The sequence below is a fragment of the Leptosomus discolor genome, chromosome 2 (assembly GCF_034619465.1).
Source record: "Leptosomus discolor isolate bLepDis1 chromosome 2, bLepDis1.hap2, whole genome shotgun sequence".
In the NCBI taxonomy this organism is placed as follows: Eukaryota; Metazoa; Chordata; class Aves; order Leptosomiformes; family Leptosomidae; genus Leptosomus; species Leptosomus discolor.
The window spans coordinates 77,460,737-77,479,692 of NC_141392.1; the positions used below are offsets into that span (position 1 = coordinate 77,460,737).

The 18,956-nt window shown below is 44.9% G+C and overlaps 1 protein-coding gene across 2 annotated transcripts in view; it reads right to left on the reverse strand.

Annotated features, from left to right (window-relative positions):
• Window positions 1-5,441: 5,441 nt before the first annotated feature.
• The window catches only part of SOBP (sine oculis binding protein homolog), a 99,939-nt gene continuing 86,424 nt past the window's right edge, over window positions 5,442-18,956 (reverse strand). The window contains exons 6-7 of one of the 2 annotated variants that reach the window (XM_086461319.1): window positions 9,742-9,813; window positions 5,442-7,394 (exon numbers count right to left, since the gene is read on the reverse strand). In XM_086461319.1, the coding sequence (XP_086317445.1) occupies window positions 5,442-7,394; window positions 9,742-9,813 (2,025 nt within the window). The remainder of the gene's footprint in view (window positions 7,395-9,741; window positions 9,814-18,956) is intronic. The other variant, XM_009961945.2, reaches the window with a different exon arrangement.

Genomic DNA, 18,956 nt, shown 5'->3' on the forward strand with positions numbered 1-18,956 from the left:
TCTCTCAGAAGCTACACAGGCAATTTTGAAACATAAGATCACACTGCTAGAGCCAGGCAGCTCTCAAGGGCAAAGCTTTGGTTCCAGGCAAATGTGTTTAAGGCTTTGTGGTGTTAACAGTCTCTCCTCTCCCCCTTCGGATAAATGGAAAATTTCTGTAGGCTCATATGAAGGCAGGTGAAGGAAAACTTCTGAACCAGAAGAGTAGGTGTTAAGTGTACGAGCCAAATTACTCTGCCGATTTAAATTAGTTTAGTACCAGTGGAACTATATCCAGTTAAAATTAGCTGAGGCTCTGCCCCATAGTACTGTGTCAATGAAGATGATGAGCATAAACATGTGTTTAAATATATAAAATCTGTTTTCAAGTATACCTTTAAGGTCAAATTCTATCCTGATCAGAGCGAGGACAGCAGGGTAAGATGCTGGTAGATAGATGCCACAGTGACATGGGAGCGATAAAAACTCTTAAGGCAGAAAGGGAGGTTAATAGCTATGCCCCTTGCCTCAGGAATCCTGACCAGAGCAGGAGATCTTGTGCTGGACCATTATGGGCAGGTGAGCTCACAGTGGGATATATATTACTTCTGCTCCGAACTGGAGCATTCTGCATGTTGTATAATTTTACGACTACAATGTATGGACTAGACAGCTAGAGGTTTGGGCCTATAACTCAGCAGATGCTGACCCCAGGACATATGGGTTGACTCTGTAGGTGGCCATACTCTCACTATTTCTCCTACTTCTGGAAGAAATTCTGCTGACACAACCAGAAAAACTCGATTCTGCCCTCAACATAGGATTAGTCAATGCACACACATACACACAGAAGCCAGTTGTGAGTTTAGTGTGTGCCACTTGATTTTCTAATTTAGTTTACCATAACTATCATGTTAAATCCAAGCAGAACTTAGTGTTTCCATTTATTGCTTTAGGAAACCTTGACACCAAAACTGGAGGGTTAAAACTGATCCTGCCTGGACATAGAGCATGTAGGCAGGCAACACTTAACACTGCTAATTTTAGAAACTCATGTTGCTCAAACTTGAAAAAAATAACACTCAACAGAATATTCTTTCTAGCTTCATTCCTTTATCATAGTAGGACTTTGGCACCAAGATATCTTTTGCTGGTTCTTCAAACTGCATCAAGCTAGAACAGCTTGACAGTCCACATCCTGATGGAGAGACTAAACTTTAACATCAAGGATTATATTGCTGATTAGCACTTCCAATAATCAAGTAATTGGTACATTAAACAATCCAGAGTTTGGCAACTTGCCCAAAAAGGTCATGCTTGCATTGATTCCTTTTTAGAGAGTCCATGTTGCTATTACATGAACTCAATCTGTCTGTCCAGAACTCCGGCGTAAAAATATTTGGCTAATTTCCTTCTTTTCATACAATTTGATAGGAAATAAAATCCAGGAAAAGAAGCACATTAGGGCAATATGATCAGACTTTCCAATTAGGGTAGGTGGGGAGCAAGAAAGAAAAAGACAGTTCTCTGAACTTTTTCTTCTCCTGGGTTAGTGTGGCCAGTGCAATCGATTCAAACTTCCAAGGGCTCAAGTCAACACAATTATTAGTGCAGCTCCTACCCTCTTTGTATTTTAATGGCATTTCTATGAGGTTGGGACTATCATGAGGGATCCTCCCCTCAATCAGACTGCTGAAGGAGCAGGGTTTTACCTCCGCCTTTGCCCAGGCCTGGGCAGAAGGAACTTATGGGGATGGCAGAGGTCAGGGCTGCGGTGTAAGAGGCTGCACTGATGCTGTGCTCGCCCTGCTCGTCCCCTCTGTACAGACGCGGGCAGGCTCTGAGCCCTACACAGCCTTCACAGAGAGACTGCTTGGGAGGCCAGAAATCTAAGCAGCCTCCCTGCTCCCCTGGACTGGCTATTACCTGCACTAGTGAAAGCAGGGTTCTGCATGAAACCAAAGAGTCCTCATGCACTGGTTTTGGCTGGGATAGAGTTAATTTTTTTCCATAGTATCTGGTATGGGGCTATGTTTTGGATTGGTGCTGAAAACAGCGTTGATAAGGCAGAGATGTTTTAGTTACTGCTGAGCAGGGCTCACACAGAGTCAAGGCCTTTTGTGCTCCCCACCCCGCCCCACCAGCGAGCAGGCTGGCGATGCACAAGGAGTTGGGAGGGGACACAGCTGGGACATCTGCCCCGACTGGCCAAGGGACATTCCACACCACAGAATGTCAAGCTCAGCACATAAAGCTGGGGGAAGAAGAAGGCTGGGGGGACGTTTGGAGTGGTGGCGTTCGTCTTCCCAAGTACCTGTTACGCGTGGTGGAGCCCTGCTTCCCTGGGGATGGCTGAGCACCTGCCTGCCCATGGGCAGTGCTGAACGGATTCCTTGGTTACCTCTGCTTGTGCCTGCGGGTTTTGCCTTACCTGGCAAACTGTCTTTATCTCAATCCACAAGTTTTCTCACTTTTGCCCTTCTGATTCTCTCCCTCATCCCACTGGGTGGGAACGAGTGAGTGGCTGTGTGGTGCTTAGTTGCCGTCTGGGGTTAAACCATGACACCTCACCTCAAACCAATCATCAGAGCTGCACAAATCACTTGTGCGTGCCTTGAGAGGCTCAAAACCCACCCACATTTCACTGAGGTACCCGCTGGAATGAGATAGTTAAGATGCTGTTTATTTCTGCAAAGTATTTTGGGTATCCTCTTTCCCTTAAAGCACAAGAGGATCCTGGTCTCATATCTCTTCTGCATAGAGAAGAGATATGAGGCCTTACTTTTTTTTGGTTTTGTGGAGAAAGGAGGGGATGAACACAGACTGCCTAATAACTATCACTCTGCCATGCCGTGCTATTGCACAAACCCCAGAGGCATGGCAGACACCTAGGCTGGGCTTTTTAACTTTCAGTGTCTATGGGGACATCTATGTCTGTGCCAGTCACCCTAAGTTTCCTTCACAGCAGGGAGAAACAGGCACTCCTAAGGCACAATTTGTCTGAGCTGTCTTAGTTGTCAACTTCAGGATGAGCTCACTCTCTTTGAAATGCCTGCTTCTCTAGGTTGATTTTAAAGAGAGTTTAGACAATTAGCTCAGCTGTGTCTTCGTTCCAGATGTCTACATTGGGTCAGATTAATTTTGCCTGGCAACCTGAAAACTTTCCTGTAAGACAACCCTTACGCTGAGACAAAGGAATATATCAAACTCTTGGTGAATGGGAAAATGGTTATTCCTAAGGACAACCACAGTGGTAGTTATTGACATTCAGAGAATACAAAGAGCCGAGGACAACAACTGAGTGATAAAGCATCTTTCTTGTCTTTTCAATGTGGCTTGTTCAGTTGGCCCACTTTCTCTGTCAAATACTATCCATGAAGTGATGTCATGTATAATCGCATCAACAGGCAAAAATACACAACTCAGTGAAGACAGAACTCCCTCTGAGTTTTAAAGCTTTGGTTCTGGGTGACGCTAAACCCTTCTTGGGATCGGGACCTTGGAGCAGTGGCATTACTGGAGCCTGGATTGTCTGGGCAAACATAAACAGATGCTAAGAACCAGTCTGTCTTTGACTACAGTGTCAGCACACCAAAGTGCAAGTCTCTTAGCACTGGCTTGAAACGAACCACAGCTATGGGAAGCTTGAGCAAGGTGGGAAAGGATGGGTTAACCACAGCTCTCCTAGAATTAAATGAAAGGGATACAGTCAAGTAGCAGCCTTCTCACTAGATCAAATCACGGTCCCTAGGTAAAAGCATATGCACATTTATGAAGAGACAATCTTTCAAGCTCAAAAGGTGGCATACTGGGGTTTCCAATAAAGATCTTGCTGCTGAGAGGCACATATAGTCCACCCATACCTCAGGGGTGGGTAGGGGGATCCCCACTAGCAGGGCCTAGGAGTGTGTAAAGATTTTAAATATTCATTTCACTTCTGAGTTACTGTATGTGTTGGTTATCCGTCCAAGAATTACAGTTGTCTGTTCTTACAAATGTATCTTTTAAATGTGTCAGCACATGCCGAGAGCAAAGAATAATGGTTCTGTTCCACTGAAGAAAGTAAATAAATACTGTTTGTGATCAAGGGAAGTAACATTTCCGGCACTGCAGCCAGCACAGGGAACGCAGCATTAACAAATAAAAAGGGAGTCCTGACTATACTGCGGTATCTTTGATGCTGCAATTAGCCTGTACTGATGGAGCAGGGAGATGTTGCAATGGCCCAGATTCCACAGCCTGCGCTGCTATCTACGGTTGTAGGTGCCAAGCCCTTCAAGGCAATATTCGTATTGCACCGCTGCAGTCACTATTTGTGCTACCAGGGACAGGGATTTACTGGAGGCTACAGAATATTCCACGGATTGTAATGAAATCTGGCATGTCATCAAGCCACATCCGGCAAACTGTCAGTATTTTACTGCTGAACAGATTTCTTGCAACACCCACCATTTTCTCTTTTCCTGAAAGAAGCTCTCCACGCTTGTGAATCTAAACAAATGCAATTACATTTGTTCCTTGCTCACAGGTTTGAAGCAACAGACATATATTAAACTAACAGTTTTACAAAGGCACTTTTTTATCAGAGGGATTCAGTAGGCTGGAGTGAAGGATGCTGGGTTTCTGCCTCTGGAGCACTGTCCTTGGACAAGCCACAGTTGTTGATGGGCTTACCTGTATCTCTGCCTTGCTTTGTGGCCCTACCAGGAACCACACACATGTAAGAACCTCAGGGCTGAGGGAAACATCAACTGCTTTTCTAAGGTGGGAGAGTCGTACCAAAGGCAGATACCTCAGGTAAGAGAGTAAAGCTCCATGGCACAGGTCTTGCTGAGATAAGCTACAGCAGGCAGGTCCCAAAGAGCAGGCAGTCCCTAAGCACCCATACCCAAGGAAGGAAAGCTCAGGGAGAGGGGATACATTCTCCAGAGAACAGCCCGGCTGAATGCCAGGGTGCAGTCTGGAGGCAGGTCAAAGAAAGATAGTTGGAGATGACCATTTGGTAAGTCAATTGGATCTGAGCTAGCAGGAAGCAGCTGGGTCGTCCTGCTCTATGCTATGCTGTAGGGCAGTTTCAATCATCATCATGAAGGCTTGAGTTGCTGTGTAACTCAGCTGGAATAAGTAAGCAGATTAATGGCCCAGACCTAAACCATATCCTAGGCAGAAAACCACTGACTTTGACATACACAGAACAATAACTTCACAGCCAGCACCATCATGAAATGTTCTGTGAGCAAAAGTGTAATGAGGCTGCTGATGGATGGAGTACTGACAAGTACAGATGCAATACAACACAAAGAACAATATTAAAACATAAATACCAATAGTTTTCTGAAAGTGCTGCTAAATCGGAATCTGTATCTTTTTGTTTCACGAAGGCCACATCCACACGAGTTTGACCTCATACCTGAAAATACTCATTCTATTCACACAGAAGGCAGTAGTGATTACACAAACCTTTACTTATTCTGATTTCGAATTCGGAGACACCTCCTTTTCAATGGTGGCTCCAGATCCTCTGGCCCTGTGCTGAGTATTGGCGTTGAGATAATGCATGGTGCAATAGCAGTCTTTTCTGCTGGTTTTGGCACAGGCTGGATCACGCAACCTGTCTTGGGCAGCATCCGCAAAGCATATGCATGGTCCTCGTCTGCTGGATTGTTAAGGTTCGGGTCCTGTTTGTCTCCCCCAGCAAGGGGCTCTTCCCCAGTCTTCTTGCCAACATCTCCCTCGAGGTGGCAGTTTGACGCACAGTTGTTCTCCTTAACGGACTCCAGCTCACTCACCGCCAGCTCCTCTGGGGGCTGGGGCTTTTTTGGCTCCTGGGGGGGCTCTGGGTTCTTAGAACCCTCCGTGCTCTTCGTGCCATTCACAATGACGTTGCACACCGCTGCACCAGCTTCCAGTCCCGGCGTGCCAGAGGCCAAGGAGACAGGACAGCAGTGAGCTCCGTCACTGCACGGTAACGTTTTTGAGTCAACTGGGCTGCAGTTGTCCCTGCAGTCACTGCAGTTCCTTTTGTCTGAGCTACCAAAAGCCAAATTTACAACACTGTTAGGTTCACGTTCAACTTTCACTTGGGCGTGTAAAGCCCTGTGGATAACATTGTGCAGCCTAGACCGGTGGCCTACTGTTAGGTCTATCACACCATCCTGTGGACCCTGTAGCACACTGGGGAAACCAAATTTACTGTTCACTGGACTACTAGGTCTGACAGTCAAGTCAACAACTTCATTTTTACTGTGCTCCTGAAGCACTTGAGCTTGATTTAGGGACTGGCCTGAGCAGCTCGGTGAGGAGTCAGAGGATTTAGATGATCCTTGCTTTGACTCTCGAGGGGACGAAGAGCTATTGGTTGGCTTTGCCCCAGGCGTCTCGCTGGAGGTACTCGGAATGAAGCTTTCGCCGTTGCTGGAGAAGCCATTGGGGGGTTTGGAGTCGTTGATGTGAGGGATGGGAATGGGAATGGGGATGGGGACAGGCAAAGGGACAATGACAGGATATGGCACTAGTAGAGTCGGGGGTGGCACCAGCGGGGCAAGGGATGGCAATCCAAAGTTCATCATCTGTGGCATAGGCATAGGACCATTTGGCATCATGCTGACAGGGGGAAAGGGAAGACTGGGCAAAGGAGCTCCGGGAGGGGGAGGCGGCAACAAGCCGGGAGGATTCCCAGGCATGGTAGGTGTTGTGGGGGGATGGATATGAGGCGAAAGCATTGGCCTGTGCATGGGGCTAGAGGTGGGACCCATATTTCTGGGACCACCTGGTGGGGGACCGATTCCAGGAATCATTGGATTTGACAGAGGGCTGTTAGGATTTGAGGCATGGTGAGGAGGCCCACGAATAAACGGTGGACGGATTTGCTGCATAATTTGCTGTTCCATGAATATGGGCAGAGGAACTGGCCCACGGTTTGTCATCACCATGGGAGGACTGCGAGGTGGGACACCAATTGGAGGCACAATGCTAGCAGGTGGCTGGACAGAAACTGGTGGAATATTTGGATTCTCACTGATGGGAATAGGTTTGGGAACTGGCGTGGGGATTTTAGTGACAGAGCAGTTGGCAGTGTCAGATGGAGAGGCAGTGGTAGACGCTGATGGTCCAGGACCTTGAATTTGGCCAGCTGCAGACGCTGGGGATGGGGCTTTTCTCCGAGCATCTGCTAGCGGTATATTCCAAGAATCTGGAGTCAGCAGCTGCACCCCAGTGCCTTCTGCTTTATTTTCGACTGGAGGATGTAATGTACTGCACAGTCCAGCTGGAAGATTGGCCTGTGTCTCTTTGTAGAAAATGTCCATTTTGTACTGATTGAGACATTTTGCACTGCAGAACTGAAGCCTTCTTTCCCCGTCCCCAAAATCCAGATACTCTTTTGTGTGTCTTATGTGCTTACACCAGTCACATACCTACAACACAGTAATAAAATCAAATCAGGTAAGAAAAGCAATCTTCTCTTCATAGTGTTATTTTAAAAGTAATTTTTCAGTTGCTTTCTAAAGACAGTATTTTTCTAGCAGAAAAAAAATAGTTACGTTTGTGAAAACTACGCTTTTTTTCCCTCAAAAATATTGGTGAATTGAATGCCACTCCCTTTTATGGCTCCCATGATCTCAATTCTACCTTATACAGTACATTTTGTATCTTAAACCCATACCACAGAGAAAAATCCTCAGCTGGCATAAACTGTTATAACACACATAAGTAAGTATACAAAATCCATATGAGTGTGGCTGCGATTACTCCTCAGTGGTAAACTAAGCATACCTATACCATCTGAGATGCCATACTACACAAGGAGTATGATAACTGGAAAAGGACTCAGAAAGTTGCTGGAAATGAACTCAGACCATTTCTGCTAAACTGCAGCATGCTGTAACATTTAGTATTCTATTAGGTGTATCAAATAGTAAGTTGGACAGGGTGTGGTATTTTAAAATGGCATCATGAAGCAAAAAGCATCATTCATCCTTTGCCCTTCTTTCCAAGGAGAAACTTGGAAATAGTCAGGACATTTGTGTAAGGTTCGAATAGTCCAAATTTGTGGTGTTTTGGCAAGCTGGAATTATTTTCTGAACTGTTTGCCCACTCTCATGTACGAGTCACTTTGAGTAAAACTTCTTGGCAAGCAAGGGTCTATTTAGCAACTTTTCAAATACTACGGCAAAAAGTTTGCATCGCAGGCTCATTTTTGTTTTGTTTCTCTGCTTTCCACTTAATCCTTTTCTGTGTTATTATTGGTGTGGTGAAGGCACAGCCAATTTTTTTTAAAGTAAGGCTGCAGAACTAATTAAGCTGTGAAAGGTTTTCCCAGTTGTAAACCACTAGACACCAAAGTTCAAAAAATAGTCATTCTAAGCTTCAGAATCCATTACTTCAGAGAAATTATTGTGATTTCATTAACACATTAATTTTGCAACACCAACAGCTCTCACAGATGGTGAAGACATGATCTACAATTCAAATATGACTCTTGTTTGCACAAATGCCTTTCCTTCATATGGCATTTTAAACAAGAATTAATATGAGTAATCTTGCCATAGCTATAAACAGATAAACAGATGTCAGATTTTTCAGTGCCTTACTTTTTTGACAGAATTTCACAGACACAAAAAAACCATTTTTGTCATTTACATTAGTTCTCAAAATTCTCCACTGAAAGAGAATTTTGGTGCTTTTTATCAGCATGTTGAGCCTATGACCATGTCAGAATACATCCTGGTATTGTTCGTTCTGCCTTTTCCAAAGAGCCCATATTAGCTTGTTTTGAAATGACTATATCTTTTGTACAAAAAAAAAAAAAAAAAAAAAAATGATTGTGAAAAGACTGCATTAAAAGGATAATTAATTTTAATAACTATTGGCCATATAAACAATTCAAAACAACATATGTCAGGCATCTGATTACCCATCTCATTTAACTCTCAGCTTTCCTTTAATATAAACAGTGGTGACATTTTTGAGTTCTCAGTAATATATCTTTAATATATATCTATATACACATACTATATGCTATGGCTATTAGCCCATTTATTTTAACTCTGAAAGCTGTTGGGTTATCCAGTCAGGTTGCTATTTGATTCCTTCTCCTGTCTCCCTCTCCCCATTCACACACTCACACACGCACTCCCTCTCTCTACCACGAAGTTTTTATCCCAACATTTAAATCAAACTAAATAATTACTTGAGAAGTAGCAACTATTAAGTCACCCCTGAAGTTTGGGAATGCAGGGCCCAGATTTTTAGCTTGGGCACACAGACACAATGCCACGTGAGATAAAGCAGAGGGGGTACTGGTCCTGCTCCAAGTGTGCGGCATTAGGGTGGGTGCATTTCCAGCACAATGCCCCATGCAAGGAAGAAAATTTCCTGGTGCGTTACAAACAAGTCCAGCTCTGCGTTGAACACACACTGATGATGTAGCACCCTAAAAAACGTGGACAAAAAGGCTGTCAAACACACACAAAAGTTGAGATAAATGCCACCGCTGCCACAACGCATACATCCCTCCCAGGCATGGGGCGGATGGGAAGCGGGAGCGCATGGAGCAGGGCAAAGCAGAAGCACCCCCCACTTCCAAGGGCTCCCAGGTTTTACCAGGCATCGGCTCTCCCTCTGCTCCCCGCAGGAAGGTTCAGCGGCCCTCGCAGACAGCACTGGAGCTGGGCAACCCCTTCCCGCAAATAGCGCAAACATGCACCAGTGGGCACTGAACCATCCTGGGTATTTGGCATGGGTATGAGTTTTGCCACCCACCTGGCAAGTCAGCACAGGATCATCTGATGGAAACATCTTATAATTGACCCCCTGAAATTTTCTGGCTTGCCACTGTTTTCCAAGCAGACAAAAGAGGAATTTGTGAGTCTACACTGTGAGTTAATAAAGTACTATTTAACTCAGTAGAGCTGCTGAATTTGCCTTAAAGTCATTTTCGATCGAGAGCTCACTGCTGTAGCCACAAAATGCTATCTGTTTTGCATGTATGGAATCAGGATGTACACCACCACACTCCTTCTGCCATTTGCAGGGCATGCTCGTGCACCAGGGGCTGTGCAAAAAGGCAGGGGGGGGTCTCTGCATGTACCCCAAGAGCTGCACAAAGATGTACCAGGAGCTCCCAGCTGGCTCCCGGGGCAGACTGGGGCAGGATGAAGACAATCCCAGCCCATCACCCACAAAAACAGTGTCTGCTTGCAGGGGAGAGATAAGGAGGAGACCAGCCTCAGAGATGGCTGCTGTAAGTGATGGGGCAGGACTTCAGATGCAGCTGCTTCCCGGATTTAGTCCTGGGATGGTGCAGCTAAGACTTGCCCTTCCTTTGGGCAAAGGAAGCAAAGGAACTTCTAAGCCTGCTGCCAGAGAAATACGAGAGAGTAAACCCGGCCTCCTTATCATTCTAGGAAGAGTACCCTCAGTGACTTTAATTAAACAGACTGAAAGAAAAATACAGTCCCCCAAAAACTTGTGGCATCTTTTCTAATAATTTAATTTTATTAGTTATCAGTTGAAAAATTCACTGAAATAGCACACTGCTTTATTGCTGTATTGATTTGTTTATCTCGAGTGGGCTCCTATGTCACCCCTGGCTAAACAAATATTTTCTCTTCCTCAGTAAAATATTTAGAAATCCTGCTTAGAAATTCTCTACTGATTTCTCCTGTTTTCAATAATTCACTGAGCTACAAGAATCTCTGAAGTCTGCCTGCCTCACTCACATATTGATCACAGACTGTTCCGTATATTTTATCACTAGATAAAATTAATTAAAGCCACAGAAATTAAAGGCAGCAATTCTGTTCCTCTGAGCATCCTGGATGGACCAAGTATCTGATAATTAGCTCATTGATTTTATGCAACATCTCAAAGTGTTAAAGTTAATGTCAGTGAGAAATGTCTATCATCTACTACATCCATGTATTTCAGTATTTTCCTTATTTCTATCTATCTACCAATCAATTGATCTATCTATTTATATAAGCAATCAGTCTACGCTGCTTATTTAAGGTAGAAGTATAAAATGTGCATGTCATACGCAGGTAATATAACATCTTACAATACCATACTAAAAGGCAGAAAAACAGTCCCTACAATGAGGAGGAAATTACTGGAGGAGAAAAAATGTCACTTAAGAATTAATGAATCAAGTCTGTCTTACAGGATTGATCATTTAAGATGAGGTCAATGAATTTATGATACAAATGGCTATATCACTAGAGGTAATAAAACGGAGCAATATCATTCATTTTACATCTAACTAATGACGTGCTCAGAGTAATTACAGACTTTTTCTAAAAGCCTACACTGATTAGTTCAGATGTGGTAGGTGAAACATGTATCTTTCTGTTCAATAAAATAACATTTTCTTATCTGTAAAACACACAGCCAATGTCTTATTTAAGTACTTGCATTCCATACAGAACACCATCGTTCTTCACAACCATCTCAAAGTCTCTCTGTTCATTTATTCCTTCTGCTTCCCTTTTCCTGCCTCGTTCTTGCCCTTCACCGTACAATGAAGAGAAGAGCTAAACTGTTGCAGAGTGCTTGTTAATGCTGTGCATTGGATTTGGTAGCGCTTATGGACGGGAGTAGCTTCCCCGGTTTCAGTGGGATCAGTCATGAGAGTTAATGCTGTGGGATCACGTTCGGAGGGCCTGACCCAGCACCCGTGGAAAACAATGGAGAGACTCCTCTTTAATGCAATCAATCGGCTTTGGGTCTGATGCTTAACGCTGGCCTCTGCTCACCCTGGAGTCAGTGGGAGCCTTGCCCCTGACCTCATCAGGAGCAGAGGCAGAGCTGGGGATTTTGGAAGGAGCTGCGGCAGAAAATCCCATCGCACAAGTTAACAAAAGGAATACACGGGAAGAAAATAAATGCCGCGAGGCTGAGCTTCAGACATTTCCTAACAAACATAGGTGAAGCAACCATTTTGTACGTTTCTGCCCAAAAGGAGGTGGGAATGCTAGCAGTGTGACTGACAAGGAATGTGAACATTTCCAAGATAAAGGGTCAGACCTTGCAAGGTGGTAATAGATCCCCTATGCACCTTCATCTGCCTTGGAAAATACTCATAGTACTGCTCTTGGGCGAGCACATTTCACACCGCGAACGCCAGAACACAACCCCTGAATGACAGAAAGATCAGTAATAAGATAACTGCCTATCTCATTCAGCTGTAATGCAACAACCCTCAAGAAGATTAAATTTACCTAACTGGGGCATGTCCAACACTAAACAACAGAATGAACATTTCCTTCAGTACATTTAATGTATTTATATTTTAGTGGCGTGTTGCCAATGTGCTACTTATAAGCTCAATGAGTTGATATCATTCATCCGCTTTCCTGTGAAGCAGGCAGCAATCTACACCAGGAGTCGACTCAGAAGACACTGCATCAGCAGAAACACTACTCGCACCTGATACGGGAACACCAAGGAAGCCAGGACTGAGGGATCCTGTAACACTCAGATTTCTCTAATACCAAGGGGGGAAAAAAACCATTCCTGATGGTATCTGTATCTTTATTTTGATAGAAATGTCCAAAGCGGAGTCCAGACGTGGCCACGAGGTTGCCCCGTGGGCACAACACAGGCATCCTGCTGCGTTTAAAAAGGCCACACTTGGGCTTTAGGCACAGGGTAATTAATTCTTTAATTTGCTGTCAAACAGGCATAAAATTCATCTGTTGGAGCAGTCCACCACTAACCTCTGAATGATAATGTATTATCAGACACTACTTCAGTAAGAAACACATTTGCTAAAATCTGTCTGTGGAGGTATTTACATCAGCCTGAGAAAAAAACAGGAAGGAGTAACGTGCAAACATGACCTCTGAGATGAAATACAGCCTGTGCCTTTTACACAGCATTTTGGACTAATATTGACTCCCTAGTAAAGCTTAGCAAGAGGACAGAAAGGGGTCACTAGGGCAAAGACAGTCCCTTTTCAGCTTCTCCAGAACCATAGGGTGACTAAAAGCCCCTCTCCTTGCTCGGGAGAATGCCATTGCAGGATATCTTGCACAAGGGAGGGCTGCATTGCCTCGTAAGGACCAGGGTCTTATAAAGGATGTCGAAATACGGGACTGAAGATTATCAAAGCCTCGCTTCTTGGCATAAAATCCATGAATTCAACTTTGCTGGGTAGTTTCTACTCCCTTTTCCCACTGTGGTATCCAACTGCTGTCTCTTCATACATGCTCAGGCATATGTTCTGGCTTCATTGACATCACTGCACTTTTCCTATAGACTCATTCTGGCCCTGGCTGCCTTTCCTTTCAGCCCAGACTGTGTCCCAGACCCTTCCCTGCAGTTTCCAACCCCGCCACCCACCCAGGATGTGCGACGCGTGGAGGCAAAGGCTCCCACCCCATCCCAAAAGCCACAAGGCAAGGAGACAAGCCCCCTCCCCCTGCACACGCTCCTGCCTTGCAGCCAAGCGAGAACCTGACACACCAGCCATATGTTTTTCAGCAAGGGCTCAAGTTTTTTGAAGCCTGCCAAACATTGGATGCAGCAGCAATCTAGAAATTAGGAAGTGGCTTGAAATGCGCATACAGAGGTTTGTAGTAAACGCCAAATGTGTCACAACTAGTGCTCTTACACACAGCTCAGTCAGACCCTTTGCAGATCACCCAGTGGCTGCCATGACATAGACACCAAGGCACCTTGCCACCCGGGCCCCCTCGCGAGGCTATGAAGCACACCCAGCAGGACACCAGTGGAAAATTCAGTCTAACAGAAGGAAAGAAACCCAGACCTGTGTGTCCTGAAGAACTATTTGCCTAACTATCTTTAAAGGGCATAGGAGTATGAAACCTCTCTCAGCTGTCCTCACCAGCTTCCCCGGCTTGTTGAGCAATGTGGCTGCCTGGCCCCTCCCTTCTTTCCTCTATTTATCCACCACAAAGGCTCCTCTTTGGAGCAGGTCACCTAAAGGTAATGATAATTTCTACACAAATCCCCCTGCAGATCCCACCTGTGGAGCTAAACCCTGCACGCAGCCCCATCTCTGCAGTCTGTTGCATGGCCAAGCACAGAGAAACTTTGGGGCAAGAGCTCTACCTCAAGCATTAACATATTCTGCGTCTGTGAGGACAGAGAAGCCATGGCTCCAGTGGGGCTCTAGATCGGACTGATCCCTCCTGCAAACAGCAACTCGGAGGTCTATACCAACTCTTCACCCCCCGCCCACCTCCTGAAGGTCCCTCTGCAGAGCTGCCCCTGGGGAAGCAAAGCCCCCACCGGGTTGGGAAGGTGCTGCTCAGCTGTTAGCACTCAAACACATGGTGGTTTGTTTGACATAAAGATTGTTTCAAGGCACTGGAGTTTCCTTTCAGCATGACTGACTCAGAAAAAGGATGAATGTTCAGAAGTGCAAGGTAGGCAACCTGCCGTGCTGATCGGGAAGGTGAGTAGGTGAAGACCTGCAGAAGAACATGGCCATGCTCCGCTCAGATGCTCAAGGTCAGAGTGAGGAAGAGGAGGGGAATATGTTCCACTCAGAGACCACGGCAAATGACAAACTTCTTTGAGAGGTTAGTAGTAATCAGCATAATGGCGTTGAAATTCATAACTTAAAGGCTTTTTTGCTTATCCTAATGCTCTTGTGCTTTTTTCCCAGCTAACTGAGCTATCACAAAAAGTATTCAGCTGCCAGCATCCTGCACCAAGCAATGGAGTGGGTGCAGCCTCGCCAGAAGCTGCACAACTTGCCATCGCTCACCAAAGTGTCCCGCATTTCCCTACCTGATCCTTCTCCAAAGAACCCACCCTGGACCTGCTCAGGCTTCCTCCTCAGAGGGACTGGGTAGCCCAGGGCACGGCCAGTGGCTGAGCACGGTACGCAGGGGCCTGCGGGTCCAGCACTACAGCTGCTGCATGCTAGCCCATGGGGCAGGGGGCTTTGGTCTGGGGGTCCCTGGCAGGGATGCAGGCTGTCCCCAAAGGAGGAGGGCAGTTCATGGCATTTACTTTCAAGATGACTATGGCCAAGTCCCTACCTCACTTGTCGTCACTGGGAATTGATGGTTTTCACTACCAAATGTCAAACAATACTAGTAACAGGCATAATCCAGAGTGTGGGTCTAAGCAGTTATCCAGCCTCAATCACCATTTTTGATGTGCTTCTTGCAAGACATTCAGCATGTTTATTGTGGCAGGATTTTTCTGTCCAAGATGGCTTGTGATAATTTTTTATAACGATTGTTCCATTTGAATGGAATGATTATTATAAAAAATAAATTTAAAAAATCATTCCAGCTGAAACCTGCCGTGAAGGAACCCCGAGGCAGGCTCTAACACACTGCGAATGTGGTTACAATATAGCTCATAGCAATGCTAGGTGTGAAGGAAAACAGATTTTTACAATGTTTGGAGCTTTGTGCAAAAACAGTTGACAAAACAGAACACTGCAGTTGCCTGCAACTTAAGACTGTCCTGTGATTAGTTTCTCTCTGTTTAAAAGAGAACAAAGCTTGCCTGCTTACTTGCTTTTCCTTTCCCTGATGTAACCCTCCTAAACTTCTTGTCCTCCTGAAAATCTTTACCACAGTTTTCTGAGGAGTGAATACTGACTTTATGTCATTTAAATGCAAGACCCACTCTGCCTCCATTTTTCATCCTAATTATGCAAAAGTCTAAGCTACATGAAGCATAAGGAGAAAATAGAGCTATTTGGTAATTAATGGCTAATGATAAATTGATTTCATTTTTTGAGTCATTGCAGTTGTCATCTGTGGTATTTAAAACATAGTCTTTTCAAAGCCCTTGTGTTCCTTTGTGTTGGGTGGCTTTTTAATGTTCCCAGCCAAAAGCAACGAAGTTATGCTAATGCCCAGTGGAAATCCAGGTTGGGTCTTGTTTCATCAGAGTGGCTACATATTTGATTTTGTATATAAACAGCTGAGCTCCGTGTTTTCAACTTCAGTCTGAGGCTTTGAAACCACAGGAGGAATTTTGGATCTGAAACCGCTGGTGAAGCCCACAATATGGTGGGTGAAACTTCAGGGAAAATGAATGTAGTGTGAGTTGGGGCTTGCCAAGAGGGAAGTTCTTCTCCCCAGAAACCTTCCTGGCTGAAATAACACAGAATGGGACAATAACAGCATTTAAACCTTAAAATCCTTAATGTGGGGTTTTTACACTTGTACCATGCAAGAGCTGATTACAGGACACACCCGCACTGCTGTTCCAGTACTGGCTAAGGCCACCACTACAGCAGTGACATAAGTCCTAAATAAAAACAAGATGATGCAGAAGATGAAAGGAGAGCAAGAGCAGAAAAGAAAGGCAGGGGGTTTACACGCCCTCAGCAGGACAGACAACCTGTGTCACCAAGCCTCACATTAGAGAAATGCTTAAAGAACACCTAAGCCTCAATGCCCTTTTCAAGGGTAATGCAGGCCTTGAGAAACCTCATCCCACTGCAAGTCAATGGGCCTTTAAGCGTAACTACGTCATGCAAGAGACTGTGGGGCAGAGCAAACCCCGACTCAAGCCATGGAGTCTCAAGTTCAACTCTCAAGCTCCCATCAAGACTCAAGCTCATCAGATGGCTGCCATAGATCTGCAAGCAGCAGCCCAGCATTTGCATGGTGGTGTGCTCACACAAAAAGGCCAAGAGGCAGTTCCTCTTCCAGACTTAACCTGGTCTGACAGAAGAGTGTGTCTGTAGCCATCTCTTTGGTTCAAAGGTAGAGAACTGTGGAGTCAGCTGAGTGTCTGTGCCATGCTTCTCATGGTCCTTAGCTTGTGGGTGGCAGTGGGAGAAGCCAGCTTGGCAGACCAGTGGCACAGACATATTTGCTGGTCAGGCAAGCAGTTTCAGGTTATGTGGGCACTGGTCACCTTGAGCTCCGACACCTGATTTCAAGGCCAAGGCTTCCTATGATGTGCATTCTCATGGTCCTGAAATGATCTGGGGAAAAACTGAGCAGCCAGAAGCAAGAACTACATCGAGTAGGTGAAGCTGGGAGTCTCGGTGAACTACAGCATGTGTCTTTCCACAACAGGAGGTTTTGCCTTATGATCCTTAAGCTGTTAGTGCCACAGTGAGAGCTTCTCTTCTTCCTAAAGATGACATGAATGTACCGCCTCAAACTGCTGCCACTAAAGCCATGCAAAGTGTTGGTAGTGAGAAGCATCATAAACACCTGGAGAACAGGACAAGAACTGTTGGCTTTGAATATTCAGGAAGGCAAAAGAGAAAACAAAGCCAGCAGCTGGAAAAACATTTCTGGGGCTTAGAAGTACTTCCTCACAGTCTCCAGTGCCTGCAATCTCTTTGGGGTGGCAGGCGAAGGTCGCACTAGAAAAGGCCCTTCCTTCCTCTCCCCCAGAGAGTGGAAATGCATTTTTTTCCTCATGAGGACATTTACCTCCATGTCCTTGGAGAAGCTTCTGCACAGTTTACATTTCCACATGCTCAGCTACAGGAGGCAGCAGAGCAGCTTCTCCATCCCTGGGGTGCCCAAGCTGCAGCGACCTGGGCTGAGAACCATTGCCAGCCCCTCTTTCAGGGAACAGATGAAAGGGCCAGCAGCACTACCATGCCAGGAGCTCCTGGCTCCTATGCAGGGGCTGCAGGGACAGAACAGGATCAAGCATCAGCCGCAGAAGGTTTCTTCTGCAGAGCAGCTGTCAACCGGTGCACTGAGGAAAGACAGCCTGTATACACCAGGCTTTGCAGCAGTCCCCGCATCCAGCCCCAGCAATCAGGCAAAGAAAGGGAAATTGAGAGCAATTAACGTTGTAAATGTTTCTAAACTTAGAGGCAAAAGAGGAAAGGGGCACTTTACTAGCCTCAAATAGTATCTCACTGACTTAGTGACCAAAATCTCCCCAAATGAGAAATCTTCACCCTTGACAATCTCACGCTGCCACACCTGCAGATAACTTCAGAAACCAGATGAAGATTTATATTCTCTAATTAATTCAGGTTTTTATTCAGTACCTGAATAAACATGTTCACTCTTTTTTTCCAAAAAAAACTTTATTCTGTTCATATAGCAAAGTAACATTGTGAGATGGAAAATAACCCATGTGGCTCATCCATCTAGAATTTATATCTAGTAATATCTTATATGTATTTTTTCTCCAATATATTTTCTTTTTAATATTCAAGAGAATATAAAAATAACAATAAAACCCCCTCCATTACGTTTCCAGTGGCTCATAGGTTGGTTGACAGGACTATAAATGTAATAATGAGGAGGTTTGAGGGGCAAGTTAATGTTTTTTGCTAACACATGATGCTTTTAGCTTCAGGCATTGCTGGAGGCCAATACCACTTCACCTGGATCAAAACCACCACTGAACAGCCATTAAATCACTCAAGACTTATATGTAATATTACTGGGTCTAGAGAATATTACTGTAATCCAGATTTGAAATATCGTTAGTCCATAGAATAGCAAATAGGAATGCAATCTGAAACTTTGAGAAATCTTTATTTACCTGTAATGAAGGGTTCTAAGTCCAATTCTTCCTCTTACCTATGCCATTTTGCAGTGGCAAGACTCTCACAGATTTCTGTGTTCTTTCTTCTGATTTATGCTCATACAAGCAAGAGGCTTACAGAATAGATGTCTCTGGGTACTTTGGAATATATATATACATATATATATATATATATATATATGGGGGTTTTCCACTTATCTATATAGGTCAGGGATCTTCAGCCTTTATCATTACATGTTAATCTTTATCACGCAACAATATTTACAGGCCAGGACCCATAACGCTACATGCACCACAGCGTGGGCTGCAGCAGAACTGTCTGGGTCTCACAGCCCACCTGAGGCAGACCCCTTGCACACATTACCCCACCTTTTCCAAACATGTAAAATCTTTGAGGGACTGCATCAGCTGCTTACTTGGAAAAATAATGTTAGGGAAAGATTGACTTGATTAGGGAAGGACTGACTCGACCGTTAGTAAAAATGGATGAAAAAAAATCCAAACTTTCC